This window comes from Bactrocera neohumeralis, chromosome 3 (assembly GCF_024586455.1).
Source record: "Bactrocera neohumeralis isolate Rockhampton chromosome 3, APGP_CSIRO_Bneo_wtdbg2-racon-allhic-juicebox.fasta_v2, whole genome shotgun sequence".
In the NCBI taxonomy this organism is placed as follows: domain Eukaryota; kingdom Metazoa; phylum Arthropoda; class Insecta; order Diptera; family Tephritidae; genus Bactrocera; species Bactrocera neohumeralis.
The window spans coordinates 50,274,972-50,300,007 of record NC_065920.1 but is presented as its reverse complement, the minus strand read 5'-3'; the positions used below and the strand labels follow the sequence as shown (position 1 = coordinate 50,300,007).

Genomic DNA, 25,036 nt, shown 5'->3' with positions numbered 1-25,036 from the left:
TGACGGATAATGAAATCTCGATTATCACTTTATCAAGCGAGAGTATAAATTGTTCGGTGACACCCGAACTTAGCCCTTCCTTACTTGTTTCTGAATGAAATTGAATTTCTTCAGATTGCTCTTCGTCCAAAAAGCTGCAGTTTTGCTTGTTTGCATTTCCATTGAGCTAGAAATGGTCCTCATCGCTGAAAAAAATTTGACTTGAAAACGTCGAATCTTCTTGAAACTTTTCAAGAACCCATAGAGCGAACCGATGTCGCTTGGAAAGTTCAAGCGGCTTCAGTTCTTGCACAGCTGTATTTTGTACGTATAGACTTTAAGATCTCGACTTAATATGCGACAAGTCGTTCATACGTCTGTCCGAATTACAGCGAACAGCGCCGAATCTTCGATCTTCAATAATGAATGCTGGCTCTCACGTTGTGTTGTGAATACTATTATGTTGACCATAAGTTGAGCGAATCGCATGTAACACAGTCTTGACAAAACGTGAATTTTCATAATAAAGTTGAACGATTTGTAAACGTTGTTTAGGCGTGAGTCTTTCCATGATGAAATGTCAAACAATACTGAACAAAAACAACATAGCAGCTTGACACGGCTCACGCATGATCTGTCAAAACAAGGCTATTGAAAAAAGTACCTCTACTTGGATCACCCGTTATATATTCAATACATTTATTTGTAATGCTTGAGTCATATCATTTTATATATCCATATATACACATTTATGTATGTATATAGATATATGTACATATATACAAATTTATTGTAAATGCATATCTAAGTGCTGCAGCGCAACTTGACATTCTTCCCCATTCATTTCCTTTTGGATTTCAATAATCATTTATTGTTTGTATGCATGTAAATATGTGTATACTTAACTGTAAATATACACAATTACATTTTGTGTACTAATCACGAGTAAAATTGTCAACAATTAAAATTGTCCACACATTTCAACGCAACAGCAAGCCGACAAGTCGTCAAGCCAGCAACTCGCCAGCACGCCAAGCGTTTTCATCGCTTTCAATTGCATCGACGATGCCGTTTGCAGAGCAAAATTAATGCAGACACGATGCAATAAATAAGTAAATAAGCAATCGCTCTCTTATATACATATGTATGTACATACATTCACACTTATGTACATGTTCGTACATACTTAGATATCTAAGTAATTACATCGCTGTTTTGCTTCCGGTCATTGCAACGCTGACAACGTCATGCAACGCGTTGTCTGACTGACAGACGAACTGGGGAAATATTTTTTTTCGCCATTTGATTAAGTCAACACCACACAGTCTGCACGCCACCCATTTATTTAATAATTTGCTCAACTTGAATTTTCTTTTCTGTTTTTTGCCGACTACTATTTTGTTGTTTATTGAATTTGATTATAATTTCCGTTTAATGAATTGCACACAACTAATTTGCTGCAAATGTTGGAATTGACAATTAAAACAAGAAAAAAGCGGGGTTAGCTTGCATTGAAGCTGGAATAACTTTCACATACATACATATGTATGTATGTATGTATAAGACGTTTCCATACTATAACTTATGTTTGATCCTTCAGTTTATATAATAAATATATGCTATAGTGGTCCGATACAAGCAATTCCTTCGAATATTATAGAATTGTGTTATTTAATAAGCCATGCCAAATTTGATAAATAAAACTTTATAAATAAAAATATTTTCCAAACAAGAACTTTATTATGATCGTTCAATTTGTATAGCAACTATACGCTATAATGATGCGATCTAGAAAATTTCTTCGGATATTGTAAAATTTTCTTTGGACCATAATCTATGTCAAATGTGTTGAATGAATATTTAGTCATATTTTAGAATTTAATGCTGAATACTGAATATTGGGTAGTCGAAAAAGTCTTTTCGTATTTTTAATCAAACTTCAAGTTATTTTTTTTAATTTATAATATTAAATAAGTATATAAACAAATATGTATGTACCATTTTGGTCGACCACTTTTTTCCATTTTTCTGCTAGAGACATTATTCCATCAGTGTAAATCGACATTTCGAAATTTCCACAATGCAATCGAGCGAACCATTGATGTGCTACATGAACTGATACACTATCGTCTCCGTAAACATCACAAATTTCATTATTATTCATTATTTTCACTCATTTTTGAACAGCTGTAACTTTTTTTTAACTTCCCCGAATTTAATTTATTTTGGTAAAATTAAGCTTAAAAACTTACCTTTGCAACACTATATGGTATGACACAATGTGATTGGTTGGTTGGTTTGAGAAAATACGAAAAGACTTTTTCGACTACCCAATACAGGATTTGACTTAATTAATTTTTTTTTTTAATTTTAAAAAGTTGCAACTATAGTTGAAAAATATTTTTCTCTAACTACTGGTGTGTATATACATACATAAGTACATATATGTATATGAATATATTAAAAATCTGCATAATGATAAACATCTTATTTGAAACTCAGCTGGCAACTTTGTTTACCGTACCGGAGAAGGTGGAAACTCTGCTCCAAAACTTTTGCAGCTTAACGATTTTTCAAATACTTTCTGTATAGTATAAATATTTTGAAATTTACTCTAAAATAGTATATACAGTACTAGTAACTTGTTTTAATTGAAATAAGGTGGCAACCCTAGTGGAAATATATTCTTCTCAAAGCGTTGTGAAGTAAATATATACCACTAATATACTTATTTAAATAAAGAGAAACATTTTATTGTAGATGCAGGTGGTAGTATTTTCTAAATAGGTGGTAACTCTGTTCCAAAACTGTTACAACTGACCACTTTTTCAAATACCTTTGGTTCGGTTAAATATTTTAATACATAGTATTCAAAAATTCAACTGCAAAATTGCAGAAAGGTGGCAACTCTCTTTAAAAATAATTTGCTCTAAATGTTTTTTATGTTTATCTACTCCATATACTTAAAAACATCTTAATTATTAAAATGGCAACTCACTTTGGTTAGCATTTAAGTTTTCGAAATAAGTGGCAACTCTGATCCAAAACTGGTGCAGCGGAATGATTTTTCAAATAACCTTCGGCTTGGCATAAATATTTTAACTTTTAGTGTGAAATACATATGCACGTTATTGGTTCATCCAAATTTTTTTTATTAAAAAAGTGGCAACCCTGTTAAAAAAAATTCCTAAGCATTTCGAAACGTATTTATTTCAAGGCGTCAGTTGGGTAATCTTTTAAAATTTTATTTATTTTTTTTAATTTTCTGAAAGAACCCACTTTACCATTGGAAGATTTCGAAAAAGGCCCAAAAATAATAATACCGCTCAATGTTCGCATGTGTTTTTAATGTTCACAAAACGCCTACCTATGGTTTCTATATTTTTTATAATTTATAGACAATATTATGACAAAATTTATGTAAAAAACATGGAGAAAAATTTACCCTACTGACCCCTTAAAACTTTTTTTGTATTTACTTAGTTTATAAAGAGAAATTTTTTATTTAGCATTTTATTTAGGTGGCAATTCGGTACGTATTTTAGCTTAACTTAGAACTTAGACGAAGGAAAAAAAATTTAAAATTGAATTTTTGGTAGACATTTTTACAAAAAAATGGAAACTTCAGTGAAAATTTCGCGACCTTTCTTTTTTTCACATAGTTGTAATCGAAAAAAAATCCATCTTCCAAGTCTTTAAGAATTTTAGCTCAAAAACCTGTGTAAAATTTCATGAAGATCGGTTGAGTGGTGCTCAAGAAATCTTACCAACCGACTTCCAGAACATAGTTTCGAGAAAAACACGTTTGAGAACGGCGCACTTAGCCTAGCTAGCCTCGAGCCCACAAATTCTCAAGGATGTATCCGAAACTATTACTCGGATCAAATTGAAAATTTAGGACAATATTCTAGAGATGTTCTAGAATTTAATAATACAATTAAAATTTCGGTTTTTTGAAACCCCTAAACCCATGTAACCCTTTAAGGAAAAACTTGTTTGAAAAGGTTTCTCGCTTCTCACTTCAGTAGCTTATAACGATAGCACGAATTTCAATTTAAAATAGGTAAAATTGGTTTTCAAATAGTTATACTAAAAATTTTGGTGATAATACAAATCGGTTTTTGAGCCGCCTCAGCTTTTTTCCCCCTAAATTCTGTTGCGCTCGTTATTTCTTTGTAATTTTCAGTGCTGTTTTTGCCTTTGCACGAATTTCTTTTCCCACGATTTTTGTGTTTTCCGGTTTTTTTGAGTGTTATTTTATTTTTTCAAATCGTTTTTTGTTATTTTTTACACTTTTTGGTTAATTTTTGTTAACTGCACGCTACTAAATTAAACTTTTAACAAAAACTAACACATTAATTAGACACAGTTCGCAGATTCTTTACCACTGACGATTAAACTCAAATGCAAATAAAATACAAAGAAGAAGAAAAAACTGTAAACAAGCGAGTCTGCAATCAATGATTGCATTTTTATGTGTTTTCGGTTGGCGAGTTGCAATTAACAGAATAAAAATCCATTTCCTGTTTGGCGCTTTTGTTGCAAATAGTCGCGCTTATTTGTACAGTTTTGAGATCAGACGAAAAAACCAACTTTATTTAGAGTTGCCTGCCGAAAGCGCTTACCGGCAACACACTTACATTGGTGCGCACACATACACACATATACAAGTATATTTGCATTTATACATAGGATCTGTAGTCTATATGCGTCTTTTTAAGACCTCTAACTGAATTTAGCACCAGCACAAAACTTGGATTTGCATGTACTAAGCTGTGGCTTTTTACAACTTTTTCGCATTTTCTTGGAGACTCTTGAGTGCTTACATGCTGTTTGCTAGCTTGTGAGTTATGTTTTACAACGCCTTACAATTGTTTAGATACCTATAAGGCTGTATATGATTTACATATAGTATATGTGACATGTATATGTATATCTATATCTATATGTCTATATACACATATACCTTAAGAGATATGTATATTTATTCGGTGATGTATCCGGCCAAATATTTCGTGGAATTTTATTTAACCAAACATTGTGGCGGTCACGGTTCGTTAAACTTCCATTTCCTTTTCTGTTGGCTTAGCAATTGGCAACAACAATTGTTTTTAGTGCTAAGGGTTCCAAGTTGTTTTCAGCTGATTTTTAGTATTGTATGCTTTTCAGTATGTGAGTGCCAAAAAATGCTCAACGCTGAAGAAATTTAATAACAGCGATGATCCCTCAACTGTCATGAGAAGAGTATGCTTCTTTTGTTTTTTTTTTTTGGTGCTGTTTTGAAAGCTTTTCGAGCAGGTAGTTTGAAAATCCCAATATTTACATCTTAGCGTTGCTATAACGTGTTTTTATTTGACTGAAAAAATTATCAACTTTTTGTAAAAGTTTGAGGAATCCTACACCGTTGGAAGTCTTTGGCCGGACAAAATTTCATGCTCGTTCCATTAACGTAAACCTGCCTCTCGTGAGAACGGTTGCAAGATCTAAAAAGGTGTAGTAAAAAATCATTTTTTTCTTAAACTTTTTTTACGATATCCGATATATTTTAATCAAAATCACTGAATTCGTTAACGTTAGCTTTTTCTTAGCGTTTGGAAGAACCATTATGTTTTAAACATGAATTCGGTCATTTGACCGCCGCGGCTGACTCGAATACATTCCAGTCGAGAAATCCAATATTTGATCACATTTTGCAGCATTTTTTCTGCCAAGGCGTCAGTCGTTCCGGGCTTATCTGCATAGACAAACGACTTTGTTAATTCGCACGATCTTGTAGGCGATGTCACAGGCCTATGATGAGAGATAATGTGCTCACCAAAAGTTTCCGCCAATAAATTTATTTTTTAGTTGGCTGTTTGGCTTGTAGCGCCGTCTTGTTGGAACCAAAGGTAAATTGTTAAATAAATTTGAACGTAATAAGTAGTTCATTCTGCGCATAGACCACACCAGAGATTCACTGACTCTATAGCGATCCCCATTATGACCGTCATCGTTTTTAAAGTAATTTCGACCAATGGTTCACTCTGCTCAAAGAGCACACCAAACAGTGACTGTTGAGAATGTAATAGGGCCTCAACAATAGTTTGCGGTTTATCATCACTCCAACTGCGATAATTTCGGACCATTCAACTAAAAGTAAGCTTCAGTTGAACAAAATGTTGCCAATAAATTTGCACCATTTGCAAATTTTGTTCCTTAGTAAGTTTGTATATTCTGAAATGGCAAATAAAACTGAGTATAAATCAAATATGATTTGTCAGAAAGTCCATCTTCGAAAAATATTTTGGTTCATTGCAAACTATTTGAGTGTTATGCGTCGTTTGTGCGAAGTTATTAGCAAAAAGGGTCCGGAATTATGGCCGAGAGCTCTTAGTTTTTCACCACGATAATACAACGTCGTTTACTGCATTGATTCTTCGTGAGTTTTTCGCTAAATTTTCAACCAATATCGTGCCGCGTGTTTGCCTGATTTAGCTCTGTGTGACTTGTGGCTATACAGCAAACTCAAACGACAGCTCCGAGGAAACCGTTTTGAGTTAATTGAAGACAATAAACGTGAATTGCTACGCGGATTGAAAGCTATTCTTCCGGAAGTTGACTTTAACAACTGTTCAGAGGATTGGAAAAAACGTTGGCCCAAGTGTATTGGGATCAAAGGCGATTACTTTGATGGGAAGAAATATATTTTGAAAAATAAATTAATAATTTTAAAATTATAAAGAAAGTCTTACTATTTGTTGCTTATAGTAGTATATCAATTTTTGATACTAAAACGGTGAAATAAGTTTTATACTCAAGATTCAATCTCTCGATAATACTTACTTAGAAACAAAGACGTTGTTACCGTGTAGTGTTATGAAACCGTAAATTTATGGGCTTCGAATGTCAACCGTACCTTGAACAGAATATTTAAAAAGGAAACGTGGAATATCTGAACTGAGGGACTAGCTCCCGTATATAAAGTGAGCTAGTCTCTCAGTTTTTGATGTATCGATCTGAAATTTTGTACACCTCCTTTTCTTCCAAAAGCTGTTTATTTGTGGGAACCGCTAATATAGAATTATACAAACTGATCGAAATTAATGCTTTTTCTTGATTTTTTTAGTATAGTAAAGAGTCATAAGGTAGCTGTTAAGCAGGGAACACCTGTCTTAAGCCGGTTTAAAAATAATTATTTAAATTTGTGAAATTTAACTTTAACGATATTTAATAAATGGTAGCTTATTTAAGAAACAGGAGAACAAGAGCTATAAACAGTTATATAGATTCTCCAAAAATGTATATAGCACTTCCTTGAAATATATGTGACCTGGTCTACGAAAAGGGAGCTGACGTGCGAAAACCAGTTTTCTGGGAAACACCGTTATCTCGTTATTTCTCCGTTCACCGTTATTTTCTCGTTATCTCATTAATTTTGACACCTAAGCCCCCTTTCCGTAGACCAGGTCACAAATATTTTTTTATGAGAAATGTATATGTATGTACATATTTTTTTCTAAAATATGTTTTATTTCTTACCAGCAAATCTGGTCGATGAGTCCCATTTAGTCTCACCGTTAATTAAAAACATTTCATCATTTCAAAAAAAAAAAAATATTATTAAATTCTACATTTCAAACATGTGGTTGAAATAGGTTATACCTTATCAATTTATGAATAGAAAAAAATAAAATAATAAAACTCAGCAACTGCGTACAATTACAGCAATTAATGTTTAAAAATAACAATTTGTAGCTCATTAAGTCATACAAATAGTTCAAAAGTTCCACGTTATCAGCTTAAATTGAAAAAAACCTCCGTGTCTTATCAGAAATATTTAGAAACAATCAAAGCAAGAAACTTTGTTGTGAATTTTTCACTTAAACTAACTATAGGTTTGCTAGTAGATGATATCATCATCGCTTCTACGCTAAAGTTGACGAGCGTTAAGCGCTCCGTATAAATATGCCCATACGTAATACAAATATTTTAGCAATTACGCGATTTGCTCAAAAATGTTATTTACCTAATGCACTTCACAGAAGTACCGTTTGTAATTTGACAATGAAATAATCGCGTCTCTAAGTCATATTTGCGCTTGACAATTTCATAGCTGGCATAGATAAGCCGTGTGCTACGTGCGCACGCAATTCAATTATTAGGGGGTATTCATGATGCGTGACAATTGAGGAATGAAGGTAAACTTAAAGTTATTAGAATACTTGAAATGCCAACGTAATAGAAATGAAAATATCTGCGAGAGTTGGTAATTTAATGTTGGTTATTTTTGCATACATGAAACTATGTTTTCATGCAGTTTTTGAGATATCGATTTAATATTTTGCAAAGCTTTTTTTCTTTCCAAGAGACTGTTCAATTGTCGGAATCGCCGTTATTGGATTACTATAGCATATAGCAGAAATACAAAATGGCTTATCAAAATTATAATGGCTGTACAGATCAAAATCAATTCTTTGTATGGAAAAGTTTTTTATTGATCAAAATTTCTTCGAAAATTTGCCATGGATTATTGATCAAAGCAGCAGTATAATACTTGAATATATTTTCCAAACCGAATTACTGAATCATATAACAGTAATATGGACTCAACCATTAAAAACCAGAAAAGGATCTTTTTATATCATTTTATGCGTTGGTTCCGACGAATGAGCAGCTTCTTGAGAAGAAAAAGAGGTGTGCAAAATTTCAGATCGATAACTCAAAAAGTGAGCAACTAGTTCGCGTATGTGCTGTTAGAAAGACGGAAGAACGAACAAATAATAAATATAATAAGCTTGTCATGCCCATCGTTTACATTAAGATTTTATGGGGTTTCCGACATTTTCTGCTGGCTGACAAACCTTACATACTTTATTTAGGTTATAATTAGATTCGTCGCATAAAAAGAGTTGTTCCCATAATCCAGTTTAATAATAGCAACAGATTTTTTCTTTTTTTAATTTCTAAGTACACATTCACTAGGCAAACAATTTATCAGTCATTCAAACAATAAGGTTTAAGTATTTTATCAGTCTTTCATTTCCAAGCAATCATTATGAGATCACTCTTTCTTGGGAATGGGTAATAACTGACTGTGTTAATTATTAAGAATTTAAGAACATTGCGGCGCTATGCTATTCTCAGGAGCTAGAGGGACTGAGAAAGAGAGAAATATTAAAAATAAATTGTGTGTGAAAAAATTTGTATGTTTTTTTGGTAGAAAATATACCCCAAAAACCGTCTTATAGTAGTTGTATGAAATTTCAACCTGAACCTAAGTAAATGAGTTTTTTGTCATTTACTTAGGCATTCAGGTTGAAATTTCACTTTCACTTTTATTCCACTAAGGTGTAATAGTAGTTATTTTTTCAACTCACTGTTGATTAATAATTTTTTTTTGAGATTTTTAATTTACTTGAAATTATAATATGTAAAGTACTCTGCCAAATCTGGTGGAGTTAAATAAGTAATTTTATAAAAAAGTCCCGAATACCTGTATTATATTAGATATTCTCGATTCGACAATCCTTGTAGAGTAGCGAATCGAACAATTTATACCAGATGCTCTAACAAAAAGACAGCATTTGCGGTTACGCCACTTTAATGCGGTATCCGTAAACTCTGTACTTAGTTCTTTAATTTAATTCTAATAATAAAAAATCTTTATTTTTAAACGGGAAAGAGTTTGAGATTTATCTAATATAATATTAAGTAAATGTTTAATATTTGAGACTTGAGGTTCCATTCACGATATAATAAAAGTATTTAGACAAGACATCTGTTGCAACCAAACTTTAAAGCAATACTATATTCCATTAATAGAACCACACCGTAGCAAAATTTTCAATGGATACAACTTTTTTTTCTCATTTTGAAAAATATTCCAGAATAAGTAAGCAAAAATGTTTGTTTCCTTAGTATAAGAAATCGCATATGGAAAATTATTAATATAAAATAGTCATAAATGGAGACCAGTCTCAAGTCATTAAAAACTCAAAGCATCCAATGGCTTCTGATACAACTTTCTATCATGAATCCGAACCTTGAAGATCTTTGATATTAATCCAGTAATTTTCGTCTTTAATTGATGACTTTCTTTATTGAATCAGGTCCTTGAAGATCTTTGATAATCGTTATGATCTTAATCAAGTAATTTTAGTCCCTTATTGATTGTAGTTTAGGTATTTTTAATGGTTAAGTATCATTACTTTTTAGCTTATGAGACTTTCTTAGAAACATGTTGCCGTTTTTTTTGTTGGAGACATGCTATATACAATGATTACGAAAATAATTTATAAAAATCACAATATGACTTGACAATCGTCGAAATTTTTAGTGCTGTCATTCGCTTTAAATTGGTATTACTGCTTTGTTATTCCAACTATACTTTATTATACCAGTTTATTTAAGATATACTAATTTACTTCTTCAACGTGTTCATATTTATGGGTTTATACAAGTTTGTACAGGTTATGCCAGTTTATTTTGCTCACTAAAGTTCATTTAGTTTATACCAGTATATTTCGTTTATTTCATGCATATCAAAAAATTTTATTTATACCAGTTTATACCGGTTGATCACATTTATACCAGTTTATTTATGGTATGATGTTTTCACGATTTTAACAGGTTCGTTGCATTTCTATAAGATTACTTTTCCACATGAGTTTGCATATGTAAGTTTATTACATTTATACCAGTTTTTAAACAAGTCTATACCAGTTTGTTTAAGTTTTGTGAGATAACTCCGTTAATGCCCTTTTTCGTTTACGCAAGCATATTTTATACCAGTTTTTTGTTTATACTAGTTAATGTATTTTATATTAGTTTATTTGATTTATACCAGTTACCGAGTTGTTTGTTCGACTCGCACTCACCATAAATATATGCAAATATTCTTTTTAAATTTTTTATAAATATATTTTTTATATTTCTGTATTGAAAGGCATATTTCGGTCTATACCAAATAACTTGCAAGATCCCATTACGGAAAATTCCCTCTAAATTCATTTCTCATTTACAAAAAAAAGAAAAATATATCTATATTTTATTTATGCAAATATTAAAAAATATATATTATTTTATTTCCATTTTATACGAACTGAAAACCATAAACCAACAACAACAATTGGCCACAAACGTACATACCATAAAACAAATGGAAATTTTTCATTACCAATTGGCTGCAAACATTATCAACAACAACAACAAATCACTTGCGTTAACTGCGTACAGCGCGAAGTGACAGCGACGCCAGCGCAACCAACGCCACCATGGCAACAAATGTGGTCGCATATGAAACGTTTATCGCACAATTCGAAAGTGAACTCGACCAGCACATTGACATTCACACTGCCGAAGACTGATATTGGCGGCAGCAATGGCAAGTGCATGAACCTGAATGGCCTATATCCGGATAGGACGGCGTCGTTGAAGAACGCCATGCTGCATACGCATGCGCATGCGCAACAAGTCCACTACAAACCTGATGTGGTATGCAAGAAGAAATTATAATCATTTGGTTTTACTCGAATTTGCTTGGTTCTTGGTTTTCACACATTTTTTTCCACAAATTGATTGGGTCACTTTGGCATTTGCTGGTTTGCTGTTTGACTATTTCAGTTGCTATCTTGGTATATAATTAGATTCATTTTTATACACGAGGAATGGTATTTGCACATTATCCAGTAAACACAGAAATTTCTTGTAATTGGTTGTGGTTTTTTGGTTTGGTTGTAGATTTTTTCGAATCGCTTTATTTTTATATTTACAAAAGATTTTTTAAATACATATATTTATGAATAGTTTAGATATGGTGGATTTTTCGCTAGACCATAAGTTAGCCATTAATAATATATAAAAATTATAAATTTCGAATGTTGTTTTAAAAACGACCATTTTGCAACAAAGTTTTTAAGAAATTTTTTCCCTCATTTTTTATGATTCACATATGTATACAAAATTTGGAAAAATTGTTTTTATTTTAAATTTTTCGAATTGCTTTATTTTTATACTTAAAAAATTATTTAAAAAAACTAAATTAAAATATGAAAAAAAATTATTTGGAATGCAAAAAATTCTGAAAAAGAATGTTTCCATACTTTTATTGCTTAAATTTTTTGTTATTTAAAAAATATATAAGTTTTCTGGTATTCAAATATAATGGTAGTAATTAGTTGATTGGAAGCGTAGTTAGTTGGTGTTTTTATTCCTATTTATAACAATTAGACAATAGTTGAAAAAATTGTTAAAACATTTTTTTTATTATATTTTAATTTTTTAGTTGCAATACATTTTTATACAATATATATTCGAACTAACTTTCTAAAATATTTTAAACAAAATTTTTAAAGCACTTTTTTTAGAAATATGTGTAGTCGAAAAAGTCTTTTCGTATTTCGAATCAAACTTTAACTTATTTTGTTTTTATATTTTCATTGAACTTTAATAAACAAATATGTACCATTTTGGTCGACCACTTTTTGACATTTTTCCGCTAGAGACATTATCTCATGAGTGTAAAGCTTTCATCAGTGTAAATCGAAATTTCGAAATTTTCAGAACGGAAGTGAGCGAATCATTGTTGTGCTACACGAACTGATACAGCATTGCGTGGTATTCTTCCCTTTTTTATACAAAAATTTCAAAATATAGCGAATTTCTTCATTGTTTTCACTCATTTTTGAACAGTTGAAACTTTTTTTCAACTTCCCCGAATTAAATTTTTTTCTTGTTAAATGAAGCTTAAAATCTCACCTTTCCAACACTATATGATGTGATACAATGTGTTTTGTAGCACTGGAGATATACGACTGCAACGACATCTATTGACAAAATACGAAAAGACTTTTTCGACCAATATGTAAGTGCAGTTTGAATAATTAGTGACATTTAAAGCAACTCTGCACCTGACAAATATTTGCTGCTTATCTACAAATACCTGATGTATGAAAACTTATACCAATTTAGCTGATTTTGCCAGCTGTAAAAATAGACAGCGGAATATTTTTCTAATCAAATGAAACACTTTTTCATGAAATTATATGTATTTGGTTTAAATGTATACAAAAATAAACAAATTGGTATATTTTCAAAGAGTACTTAGGGCAATTGCAATTTCGTTTATTTTCTCGTCCTAATTGACTATCCTATTTGATTTCCTATGTATTTGACATATCTAAGTTAACACTAAAGTTAAAACTCAGAGCGAAAGATGTTAGAAACTAATTTCTCAGCTCTTTCAAAAATGTTGTTGAATCATAAAACGCCATTAAATAGGAAAACACAAACGCTCTGATCTATTCTGATAATCTTAGAGCATTAAAAGACGGCATTGGACTCCTTCTTTATTATAAAGACTGAAATGATCATTTAATGATCTTGAGAACTTTTTTCTTGAAATTGAAAGTTCTAATTATCTTTATCATTTTAATTGTTCACTTTATTCTTGGCAAATAATACTTTGTCAAGTGCAAAATGGTAAGCTACTTTCCACTCACTAAACTGCTTTTACCATCTGTTCAAAAGGGAACTCCATATTACAATAGAATCCCATAATGATAGAGATCACGATTACGTCAAGTTCTTAATGTTACTTTTTCCGCCTCAGGCTTTGACAGATGTGCCCAAGAATAACAAAAAAACAAAAAAATAGAACATCTACGGGCTATTTGACAGTTGCTCTATGTTGCCTCTTCACATTCTAGTACCTACATATGTACTTATATATAGCGTCACCGGTATTTGGATGGCGCGGTCTAGTTTCATATTCATGATTGTTTAGAGCCTTACTAACCGTTCTCTAAATTGTTTTTAGTATTAATTTCAAAGGCATGCCTACATTATATACTTACGCTGTCTCTTAAAGAGAGCTCCATATGTGGTTTCTAAACTGTTTTTACTACCATTTTAAAAAAGAGCTCTATGTAGAAGCCTTATTTTTCCTGCCAGTTTCAAATAGAGTTTTAGATTCTCACTACCAGTTTTTAAAAAGCCTTAAAATTAAAGACTTTCTCTCTGCTTTCTAAATTATTTTGAGAACCAATTTCAAAGAGACTCCTATATTAGAGCCTCACTACGCGCTCTCTATATATGATGAGTTTGATAAATGTTCGTATGTATTTTTACTGAAAAATCGTCATACTAAAATCAAGAAGCCATCAGAGGCGACTTAAAACTGAAAGTATTGGACCAATACATAAAAGGGAACTAGAATAAAAAGAACAGAAAATGGATCAGCTACTCTGTCGACAAATTGGGAACAAATGAACACACGCATATACATAAGTATGTATGTATGTATGTAGCTTAAGACATAATTGGAAATCTTAAGAACAGAAGAAGTTTAAATACTCTCGTTCTATTTTATTATGGTAATGTTACACTTCTAGCAGCTAGTTGCTAGCTTGTGCTGAATCTAGTTTTCCCGAGAACTGGAAGTTGTGCACGCTGTTTTGAGATTCATGTGATTTTCCTTTATCTATTTAAACACATTTGTTCATAAAGAAACATACAAAGCCGTACATACTCACAAACTTGTATCTCAGGCCAAGTAATTGTGCTTAAAAAGAGCTCATGGACATGTAAACAATGTTAGTAAACAAACAGTTTATAACGGTAAAATAAACATTAATTAAAATATCACATGAACATAGAAACTTGCACACTGCATAGACTTAGACTGCGTCACTTAAAGCATACAATATTGTACATACATATATGTACATACATAAACATACTTATGTAGGTGAGTATACAATATACTTGTACATAGTTATTAAAAGCATCAGGTTTATAGCGCACAATAATTACTTTGAAGAAAATTGAAAAGAAGAAAACTTTTGTTCTGAATAATGCTAGTGTATAAGTATGAATTTTCACCCAGTTGGCAGTGCAGTTAAAACTGGTGAGTATAAGTTTTCTGACTTCAATAAAAAGCCTCACGTAAAGTAAGAGCAATCGCCAATCCAAATCAAAGCATAGTCTACTTACATTATATAGCACACGCTTCCCAGATGCCCTCAATAATAATAGCGAATGGTTTTGTTGTTCCATCTATAACCAGCAAGAATGCATTTTATATCCAAAATGTCCACCAAATGTCATGCGAACGGTCTCGCGGGAGATGTCAACCTCTCTTACCGTCTCTCTAACACTTGCCTGACGATTTTCAAGCACCATATCTTTCACGTTTTTAAGATTTTCATCAGTTGTAGAGGCCGAAGGTCGTCCAGAACGAGGCATGTCTTCAACGATCTCTCGACCGTCTGTAAAGGCTTTGACCACTCGTCACCTACTTTAATACAAATCTTTATTATCGCCTTCAAAATAACTTTCTCTTGCGCTAATACAAGCGTACCCAAGCTAAGCCCAATTTTCCATACATTTGTTATAAGCCACGGCATGAATTTCCTCCAGTGAATTCAGAGAGTTGGATTTAATGGAACTGATGTCGCGTTACCTGAAGTGATTTTCCATTTTCGATAACAGAAAAAAGACATTGGTATGGTCCAAAACATGAACCAGAATATGTTGTGTTGATTCATAAAATATGCTGAGATCCTCTGCCATTTCGTTTTTTCGATTTCGATTTTTTTCAAGTTTTCGATGATTTAGCGACCTCCACTGGATGCAGTGTGCCACACAAATACTTGAGACCGTGATAAAGTAGACTCAACATTTCAACTATTCCGTGGTGGTGATTTGATTGGAAACACATAATTTCAAGCTAACTCGTTCAAAATTGTTTTCCAAGGTAAAAATTGCCAGAGGAACAGACAACCCATTGACAAAGGGAAATCAACCTTCGCACAAACATAAAAAATCTTCTTTCACTACCCCGAGTAAAATGTTATATACATATGTATGTTAGTGAAAGACACTCTAAAAAGCTCAAATCATTTTAGAGAAAAACCGAAGATATGCCGACTAGACCAACAACCAATTATCGATAGTATTTTTAAAGCACACCGATTCAAAATATACCTGATAGCAGGAAAATGCCGTAAGATCTGAAGAATTTGGTGAAATCGTAAACTTTTAGATGCCCAATTCGTACAATTTAGCCATCGTTTTCATTGATTTGTGACACGGTGAATTGGTGGGCTATGAGTTCGCGAGACAATCATTGCTTAGGACGTTGTTCACATACCAGGGTTTGGAAACGATACTACACCTATGCTCAGTTAATATCTTTAGAGCGTTTACTACCTCGCTCAATCTCATTTTTTGCACATCCAAACCAATTTTCTGTAGCAACCTCTGTCATAGCAGGCTTTATAGGACGTCCATATTTATTTTTGTCTTCGGTGACATATGTACACCATGTATCTAATTGTTCGTATGAATGGTTGCACAGTCTGACAAAGTATCCGAACAATAACGATTATCAGCACTGCCTCCTTTGCTGTCACTACCCAGCGAAACAAGGCTGAAATACTGCTCACACCTGCTGACATCAAGGTGATTTTTGATGCCATTGAGATCCTTTGTGGATATACTTACATACTTGTTTGATGTACTATAGTTGGATATATGCAAGTAGTTTTTGTTCAGCGACAGAGAGAATCATGCCTAAACTAACCTTACCACATAGAGGTACTGAACAGCAGGTATAAGACTATTGGATTATACTACAATAAAAGACCGAAAGAAGACTTATTAAAAGCAGAAAAATAACTTGAATTCACACTTGCAACCACACAGTTGATTCTTGATGCCTTTTGGACACATTTCCGAAATATGAGATTCAACAGCATTACTTTTCTGATTTCAGAATCACTATTAGACTAAACGAACCTAATTGGTTTCTTTACCAGAAAACGGATGTAAGTATCTATATCCATTGCAACTGCTGCTTGTGCTTATTACCTTGAGTTAGAAAGTTGTGTGAAGAAGAAATGACATAATACCAGCATGTCACAGAATAACAGCGAAACAGTTGGAAATTATAGGACAAACTCCATATGGTGACTCGTAACTCTTTATTTTCCACGTGTGCTAGGGAACTCTTTTAACACAATCCAGCCAATTGCTGTCATACAAATCACCCAAAATAAAAAATAGCAACAATAATAATACGGAAAAATTGATGCGACATGACGCCAAAAATTTTCCTGTGCCAAAAACGACTGACAGCCGACTGTCTGTCAGCCAGCCAACTGAGTGGCGCAAGCCAACCGCCTCACCCCGCTAATCGAATTTACCAAATGCCTTGCACAAATTTCGCATAAACTTCGCAAATTCTGTTTAACCATTCAACTGTCAGAGACATGTCGTCTGCGCTCGTCGGCGCTCTCCATAATTTAATGCCACCTGCTGTCAGCGACGCGAATGGCGAAAGCCTTAAAAAGAGTTTCACTGTGCAACACGCACTCGCAACATCAACAACAACAACAACAACAACAACTCTGACTACGCGCGAGTTGTGATGTCAATATTTATGTTTATTTTATCACGCAAACATATTTTTGTAAGCAAGCTTTCCATTTCGCTTTGAAACACGCTTTTCCGTTAGCTTTTCTGGTTAGGCTCTCTTGCACGTATGCAAATTTAAAGTCATTATCGTCCTTTTTCTTACTCCACGCATTTACTTTTCCCAATTTTCTGCAACATATTTGACACATGGTGATTTCAAAAGGAGAAAACATAAAAATAATCAAAATAAAAGAAAAGCATGAAGTCGAATATTTCCATTTTATCTATGTATTTTGAGCAGCAATTGAATTTATACATTGTCTAGTGCCTTTGAGTGCTTTGCGGCCTTTCTTCAGAGTCAGATTATTGCGTTTTAGCCCTATCTTTAAGTGTACGCTTAAACATAATGGGTTGTCAAAAAAGTCTTGCGGTATTTTTATTGATTTTTTTTTTTATTGAAATTGAAATGAATTTTTGATGACTCATGCCCAGCTCTTCACCGATGCTACGGCTGCTACTATGCCGGTCTCTTTCGACCAATTCAGCGATTTTATCGCAATTTTCGACGACAGGCCTTCCGGAGCGTGGCGCATCTTCGACCACCTCTACACCAGAACGAAAACGTTGAAACCATCGTTGTGTGGTGGAAATGGAAACTGTATTGGGTCCATAAACTGCACAAATTTTATTGGCGGCTTGAGATGCATTTTTGCCTTTATCGTAGTAGTACTGTAAAATATGCCGTATTTTATCTTTATTTTGCTCCATGTTTGCGACGCCATAACTCACGAACGGCTTAAAAGAAACGACAATCAATCAAACACGTGTTAGCGCGTGAAATGAGCTTTCCAAAAAGGTATAGCATGACCCGATACGACGAATAAAACTAGAACTACGCGCTTTCAGCGCCAACTAGCGAAAATACCGCAAGACAACCTAATATGTTAACCCTGCGATACTGATCTCTGGTCTTCTCGACCGCCTGGTTGATATCTTTATGTAGTTAATGCTATAGAGAAAAAAATATAGAAATAGCTGTTTTAACCATTAGATCTAATTGAGCTTTTCTGGAATGCTTAACTTTTTCCTTTTCGATCTCTCGAAAATTTTGTGAACACATCAAGTGGTGTCAAATAACTCAATATACATATGTACATATGTTTATCGTGTACAACTCAACCTTGCAAAAGATGTATCGACTCTTCCGATATATGTATGTAGGTTAGTTTAGTCTGCTAGGCCAATGAGCCACGCACACACCAATTTTGGTCCTTTGCAATACCAGATGGAGTTCAGTTACTAGGTCCATGAGGAGTAGTCATACTTAACAGCCTTCTGAGACCGCATGCCGAAGCAATAAATGTTTAAAAAACAAATCTCGACATTAACGGAAATGAATTCCAAGCAGTGTAGACCAAAGGCAATAATAACTGAATTCTGCTGCCTAAAAATCGCTTGTGGGTCTGGTGGTGAACGAGGGCAAGACGAAATATCTCCTGTCTGAAAGTATTCGAAGCAGTACCTGCTGGAGGAAGCAGAGGAAGAAGAAAACCTCCACTCCAATCTAGGGAACAGGTGGAGAAGGTCCTGGCATCGCTTGGAATTTCCAATTTTCGTCACCTTGCGAAAAGAAGAAACGACTGGCGCGCTGTTGTTAACTCGGCTATAACCGCTTAAGCGGTTTCTACGCCAGTTAAGAAGAAGAAGGATCCGAGAGGAACACCTCAGGTCTTTTAACACAAGCAACATAGGGCATGCCGCAAACTTTGGGGTAGTGTTGATGGTGGATAGACCAAAAAGCTCCTACTTCTAGATAAAAGAGAGCTTAGTAACATTGTAAGGGTCACCATAGAGCACCTACTCTTAAGATCCCACCTTCAGAAAATGGGAAAAGTGGAATTGGCAGAATGCAGAGCATGCGCAGAGGATGTTGAGATGCTAAAAAAGGATGCATGCGAATGCCCAGACTTCAGCCGTATGAGACGGGACATATTCCACGGTCCCCATTGCACCAACTTAAAAAATATTGAGGTGGAAAAGAAGCCAAATTCACTGAGTTGTTGGATAAGGCTTAAATTGGTTATCACCCGAGATTACAATGAGCCTAATGATGGCCTAAGTGCGGCCGCATTCGGTCCTGCGTTCATGCACCTCTCTTTCCAAACAGAGAATTAACAGCAAAAGAGTTGTTTCCATCTTTTTCAAACAATTTCTCAAAATAAAAAGAGCTGGTAGAACGTTAAAACCTGCTCACTTCTTTTCCGGGAACACCTGTAAATTGAAAGCCACAAGTACCTTTAATAGAATGTAGCCGCTTTATTACTTCATTAGGCACTATAAATATGACATCTCGCCGTGGTACTTTCAATTCTCTTCAAAGCTCTTTAATGTATAAATATCTGCTTATAAATAAATTTGTATCTATGTATGTATGTATGTATGGTCGATAGATTACACTTTAGATGTCAGGGAAAAGTTTGCTCTGGTAAAACCACTTGTGTATCGTCTAGTCAGCTGATGTGAAAGCAACAAGAAACAATTTCATGGACACTGGGTCGATGTCTTCCGCGCCAGCAATCAACTGTCTATCGGCTGCAATAACTAGTTAGTCGCTTGTTGTTATAATTGTTGTTGTGCAAAACGCACTTAAGAATCATTATTCAGAATCACAAACAACATGCGATGCCGTTGTGCCGAGAGCAATGCACTGCACGGCCGAGTGGACCGGTAATAATCTTATGAGCGCACAAACACATACATACACACAGAAATATGAAATGGATGCATTTACAGTATGTATGAACATGTGTGTGTGTGTTTGTGCTTGTTGCCGACTGCAATGAGTTTTGCACTGATAATAAAATGCCTGCAAAAGAAATGAAACAGTGAATGTGGAAAAAGTTGAAAGCGGTGCGAATTGGCAAAGAAAGCAGATGGCGAAATCTTCAACTTTGATTGACACTGATTGATACTGAATGGATTTATTGTGTACAAAGTCATCATGAGTGCTGTAAATGCAATAAACATGTGCACACGTACCTCTCTGTACATAAACTTGTAGCGATTATATTTTTTCTTATAGAAGTTGGAATAAATATGAAAATGAGATAAAATTAATAAATGCAATTAAGTTTTAACAAAACAAAAAAATGCGACAAAAGTTAAAAGTTATACATTATTTCCGTCATAAGCGATACTCCACGAAGAAAATGACTTTGAGTTGCAGGTACAAAATTATATGGTTCCCCGCCCCCAAAATTTTACTCTGGATCCGCCCCTGACTAAAGTTATAGTACCCTTCATAAAGGCATAATATTTCTTACAAGAAATTAACTCCGATCGTTTACCGGGTATGTCAGCTATATGCTATAGTAATCCGATTTAAATAATATCTTTGCAGATTGTAACGAAGATTTTGAAAATTAGCCATGCCAAATTTCGAGACAATAACTCCTCAAATAAAAAAGTTGCGCATACAAGGACTTGATTCCGATCGCTCAGTTTACATATGTATATGACAGCTTCTTGAGGAGGACGTGTCCAGAATTTCAGATTTACATCCCATAAACTGAAGGGCTAATTCGCATATATACAGACGGGCAAGACTCATACTTCCTTCTTGGTGCTACATCAGGGTTAACTTAATTTACCTTACTCGAAATATAAATATTATTATACCCTGAACAGTGTATATTAAGTTTGTCACGATGTTTGTAACACCCAGAAAGAAGCGTCGGAGACCCTATAAAGTATATATATAAATGATCAGTATGTTGAGCTGAGTCGATATAACCATGTCCGTCTGTCTGTCTGTCCGTCCGTCTGTCTGTATATATACGAACTAGTCCCTCAGTTTTTAAGATATCCTTTTGAAATTTTGCAAACGTCATTTTCTTTTCAAGAAGCTGCTCATTTGTCGGAACGGCCGATATCTGACCACTATAACATATAGCTGCCATATAAACTGAACCATCGGAATCAAGTTCTCGTATGGAAAACTTTCACATTTGACAATGTATCTTCACCAAATTTGGTATAGATTATTTTCTAAGGCAACAATGTAATCTCCGAAAAAATTGTTCAGATCGGATTACTATAGCATATAGCTACCATACAAACTGAACACATAGTTACTGAAAGATATTCACCTGTGAAGGGTATACTAGCTTCGGTGCAGCCGAAGTTAACGTTTTTTCTTGTTTTTTAGTAAAAATATGAAGAAAAAAATTGTATAAGCAGTGAAATATGTTCGAAATAAAAATAGCGAGTCCATGTCTAGAGCATTGTGTTTAAAGAACATGTGAAAATTTTTCAGTCAATCAGTAAAAAATGTACTTAAAGCTAACATTTTTATGGCAACCCTGAGAGTGAAACACCTGCTACCAGTACTTTAGAAAATCTGCATTTTTACTACTGTATGCAAAATATAGTAGGAAATATTTTTTCTATATTGGTATGACTGTCAGTGATATCTGTGCCCAAATGTGACATCAAAATAATCAATGGTGTTTAGTACACACCTTCTTTTCGATTTTTACGATGAGTGAAATTATTCGACAAAGAAGTTTCATTAAACTTTGTGTGAGGAATCATTTATATATATCTGGTCCGACCAACGTTCGTATAAAAATAAGCAATGGTGTTTAGTACACACCTGTCTTTCAGATTTTTAATGAAATTATTCGACAAAGACCTTAAACTTTGTGTGAGGAATCATTTATTTGTTGAGACCTTCGGTGATATTTATTTGTTGCGAGCAAGTGTTTTTTTTTTTGCGGGTATAATTATTCGAAGAGGATCGAGAATGTGTTGACGACGAACAATAAACATGAACTGATAATCAATATATAAAAATAAAATAAAATAATTGGTGCTTGAAAATGGACGGTAAACAGTCAGAGAACTTACTGGCAGCGGTAGAATATCGGAAGGATTTGTGAAAACCATTTTGAAAGATCTTGGGCCTAAGAAAAGTGAAAGCACGATTGGTTTCAATCAATCAATTTGTTCAAAGAACAGCGTTAAGTTAATATCTGTGAAAATTTTTCCCGAATACTAAGATGTCATGAAACATATTTTTACTGGCGATGAGTCTTAGATCTATGCTTACTACGCGGATCAATCCGAAGATCAGATCAGATGGCCGAATATCGTGCCAAGGGTGAGCCGAAGCCGAAAAACCCATGTCAAAGATGGTCAAAAATTAAGGTTATGTTGACAGTTTTCGATTATCGAGATGTGGTATAATTCTAATTCCTTCCGACCGTTCAAAATCTCAACAAGGAATGTTATTTGGGTGTTATGTGTCGTTTGACGAAGCTATTCGTAAAAAGGCCGTTTATGGACCGATAACTCTTGGGTTTTGCACCATGATAATGCAGCGTCGCATACTGCATTGATTCTTCGTGTGTTTTTCGCTAAATGTCCAACCAATATCTTGCCGCAACCACCGCATTTGTCTGATTTAGCTCCGTGTGACTTCTGGTAATTTAGCAAACTCAAACGATCGCTCCGAGGGACTCGTTTCGAGTCAATTGAAGACATTAAACGTGAAGCTACGCACATTGTTGGCTATTCCAGAAACTGACTTTAACGACTGTTTCGAGGATTTGAAAAACTCTTCCTGATTTCTTTTTTGTTAATATACATATTTCCAAAGCTTCACTGTATATCACTGGTCCTATATTTCATTCAGACGACGAAAATCTAGGTTTGCTTGACTGCTGTTATAAAGCTTTTGAGTATCAGATTCAACTTATTAAACAATTGTAATTTATAACTCATATTATATTTTACGTTCAAATCATTATGCCTTATTCATTTATTTATACAATATAAATTCTATTTCTTTTCTATTTTTAAAATTTCTTTAGTTATTATTTTAGCATGTGAAAGTTTTTCGGTGTTAATGGCTGATAAGATCTTATTATTTATACATATTTTTTTGCATATTTTCATGTTTATGGAATCTAACACACACATTATTATCAAATTTATGTTTGAACTATTAAAATTAATAACTAAAATTATCTTTTTTTATCTTTTCTTTACAGGTGAGTCGCACTGCTAATTGCGAATTACTGCTAGCTAGACCAGTTATACAGACACTGTCTACACTTACTTTCAATTCCAGGTTTTTATATTTACATACAAACAAAGCATAAAATATTTCCTCATATAAATTAAACTCACTTTATCATTTTTAGTAAATATACATACTTACTAACATAAATATCTATTAAGATAAACAAGGAAATATTTAAATACCTGCTCACCTTAGTAGATAGTAGATGTAGTCACAGTATTGCGTATGCAAGTAAGGCAAATCATTTACATATGCTTATTTATATACTATCTACATACATAAATATATACTTACATATTTGCTCAACCTTATTTCTAAACGCATGCGAATCAAATATATCAAAGATAAAGCGCAGATAAGATTTAAACGGCGACAACTGCCGCACATTTTTATCTTCTTCAATTGCGATAAAGTAGATATGCACATACAAACATTTATAGCAAGTATCTGTTTGTATGCATGAATGCCGCCGCATAAATGCCGGTTTTATGCGCACAATAATTGTGTTATTTTTTATCGTTTTCTTAATGAGTAATGTCGTGTCTTTTCTTTTTGAAATGATAACCACATTTCTATGAATGAAAGTTTATTCATTAAATTCCCGTTATATTTTTAGCTGTTAGTAAGTAAGACATTTTGGAAGTCATGAAAATTATAATTGTTGCATTTGTTCAGTGGGCAGCAACTTTGAACGCAGCGCACAGTGGGTGTGAAACTGCAAAAATATTTTAAAAAAATTTTAATAAAAGCAAAAGTTTTTTATAAATATTAAAAAAAACAACTTTTAAATAAATAAAAAAGCACAGCGCACCATATCTCTTCCTCTCCTCTCTTTTCTACGAAATTACTTAAGAGCTTATTTGCAAAGATTCGACTCCTTTTTTATAATGTCTCTACTACAGCTTTGAAACCACTTCACTTATCTTTTGTTTCGCAACAGCGTAGACTGGAGGTCTATCTTTTCCTCTTCTTCCCCGCATCGAATACTTTCAGAGCTGGAGTGGTTTCGCCCATTCGGACGACATGACCTAGCCAGAGTAGCCGCTGTCTTTTCATTCGCTGTACTATGTTAATGTCGTCGTATATCTCATAGAGCTCATCATTCCATCGAATGCGGTATTCGCCGTGGCCAATGCTCAAAGGACAATAAATCTTCCTCAGAACCTTTCTCTCGAAAACTCGTAACGTCGACCCATCAGATGTTATCATAGTCCATGCCTCTGCGCCATATAGCAGGACGGGAACAATGAGTGCTTTTAGAGTTTGGTTTCTATTCGTCGAGAGGGAACTTTCCTTCTCAATTGCCTACTCAGTCCGAAGTAGCACCTGTTGGCAAGAGTCATTCTGCGTTGGATTTCCAGGCTGACATTTTGGTGGTGTTTACACTGGTTCCAAGATAGATGAAACCAAGATATACTATACAACTTCGAAGTTATGACTGTCAACTATGACGTAGAAGCCTAGTGGCGTGTGCGACGACTGTTTGTCTGCTGACAGGAGATATTTCGTCATGCCCTCGTTCACTACCAGACCCATTTGCTTCGTTTCCTTATTAATTCTGGAGAAATCAGAACTAAC

At 33.8% G+C, this 25,036-nt stretch overlaps 1 protein-coding gene across 3 annotated transcripts in view; it reads left to right on the top strand.

Moving 5' to 3' along the window:
* LOC126753369 (uncharacterized) overlaps positions 1–25,036 on the top strand; it is a 162,300-nt gene that overhangs the window by 45,421 nt on the left and 91,843 nt on the right. For 2 of the 3 annotated variants that reach the window (XM_050464760.1, XM_050464761.1), the window contains exon 3: positions 11,194–11,451. The exons of the other annotated variant lie outside the window; for it this stretch is intronic. In XM_050464760.1, the coding sequence (XP_050320717.1) occupies positions 11,194–11,451 (258 nt within the window). The remainder of the gene's footprint in view (positions 1–11,193; positions 11,452–25,036) is intronic. 3 annotated transcript variants of the gene reach the window in all.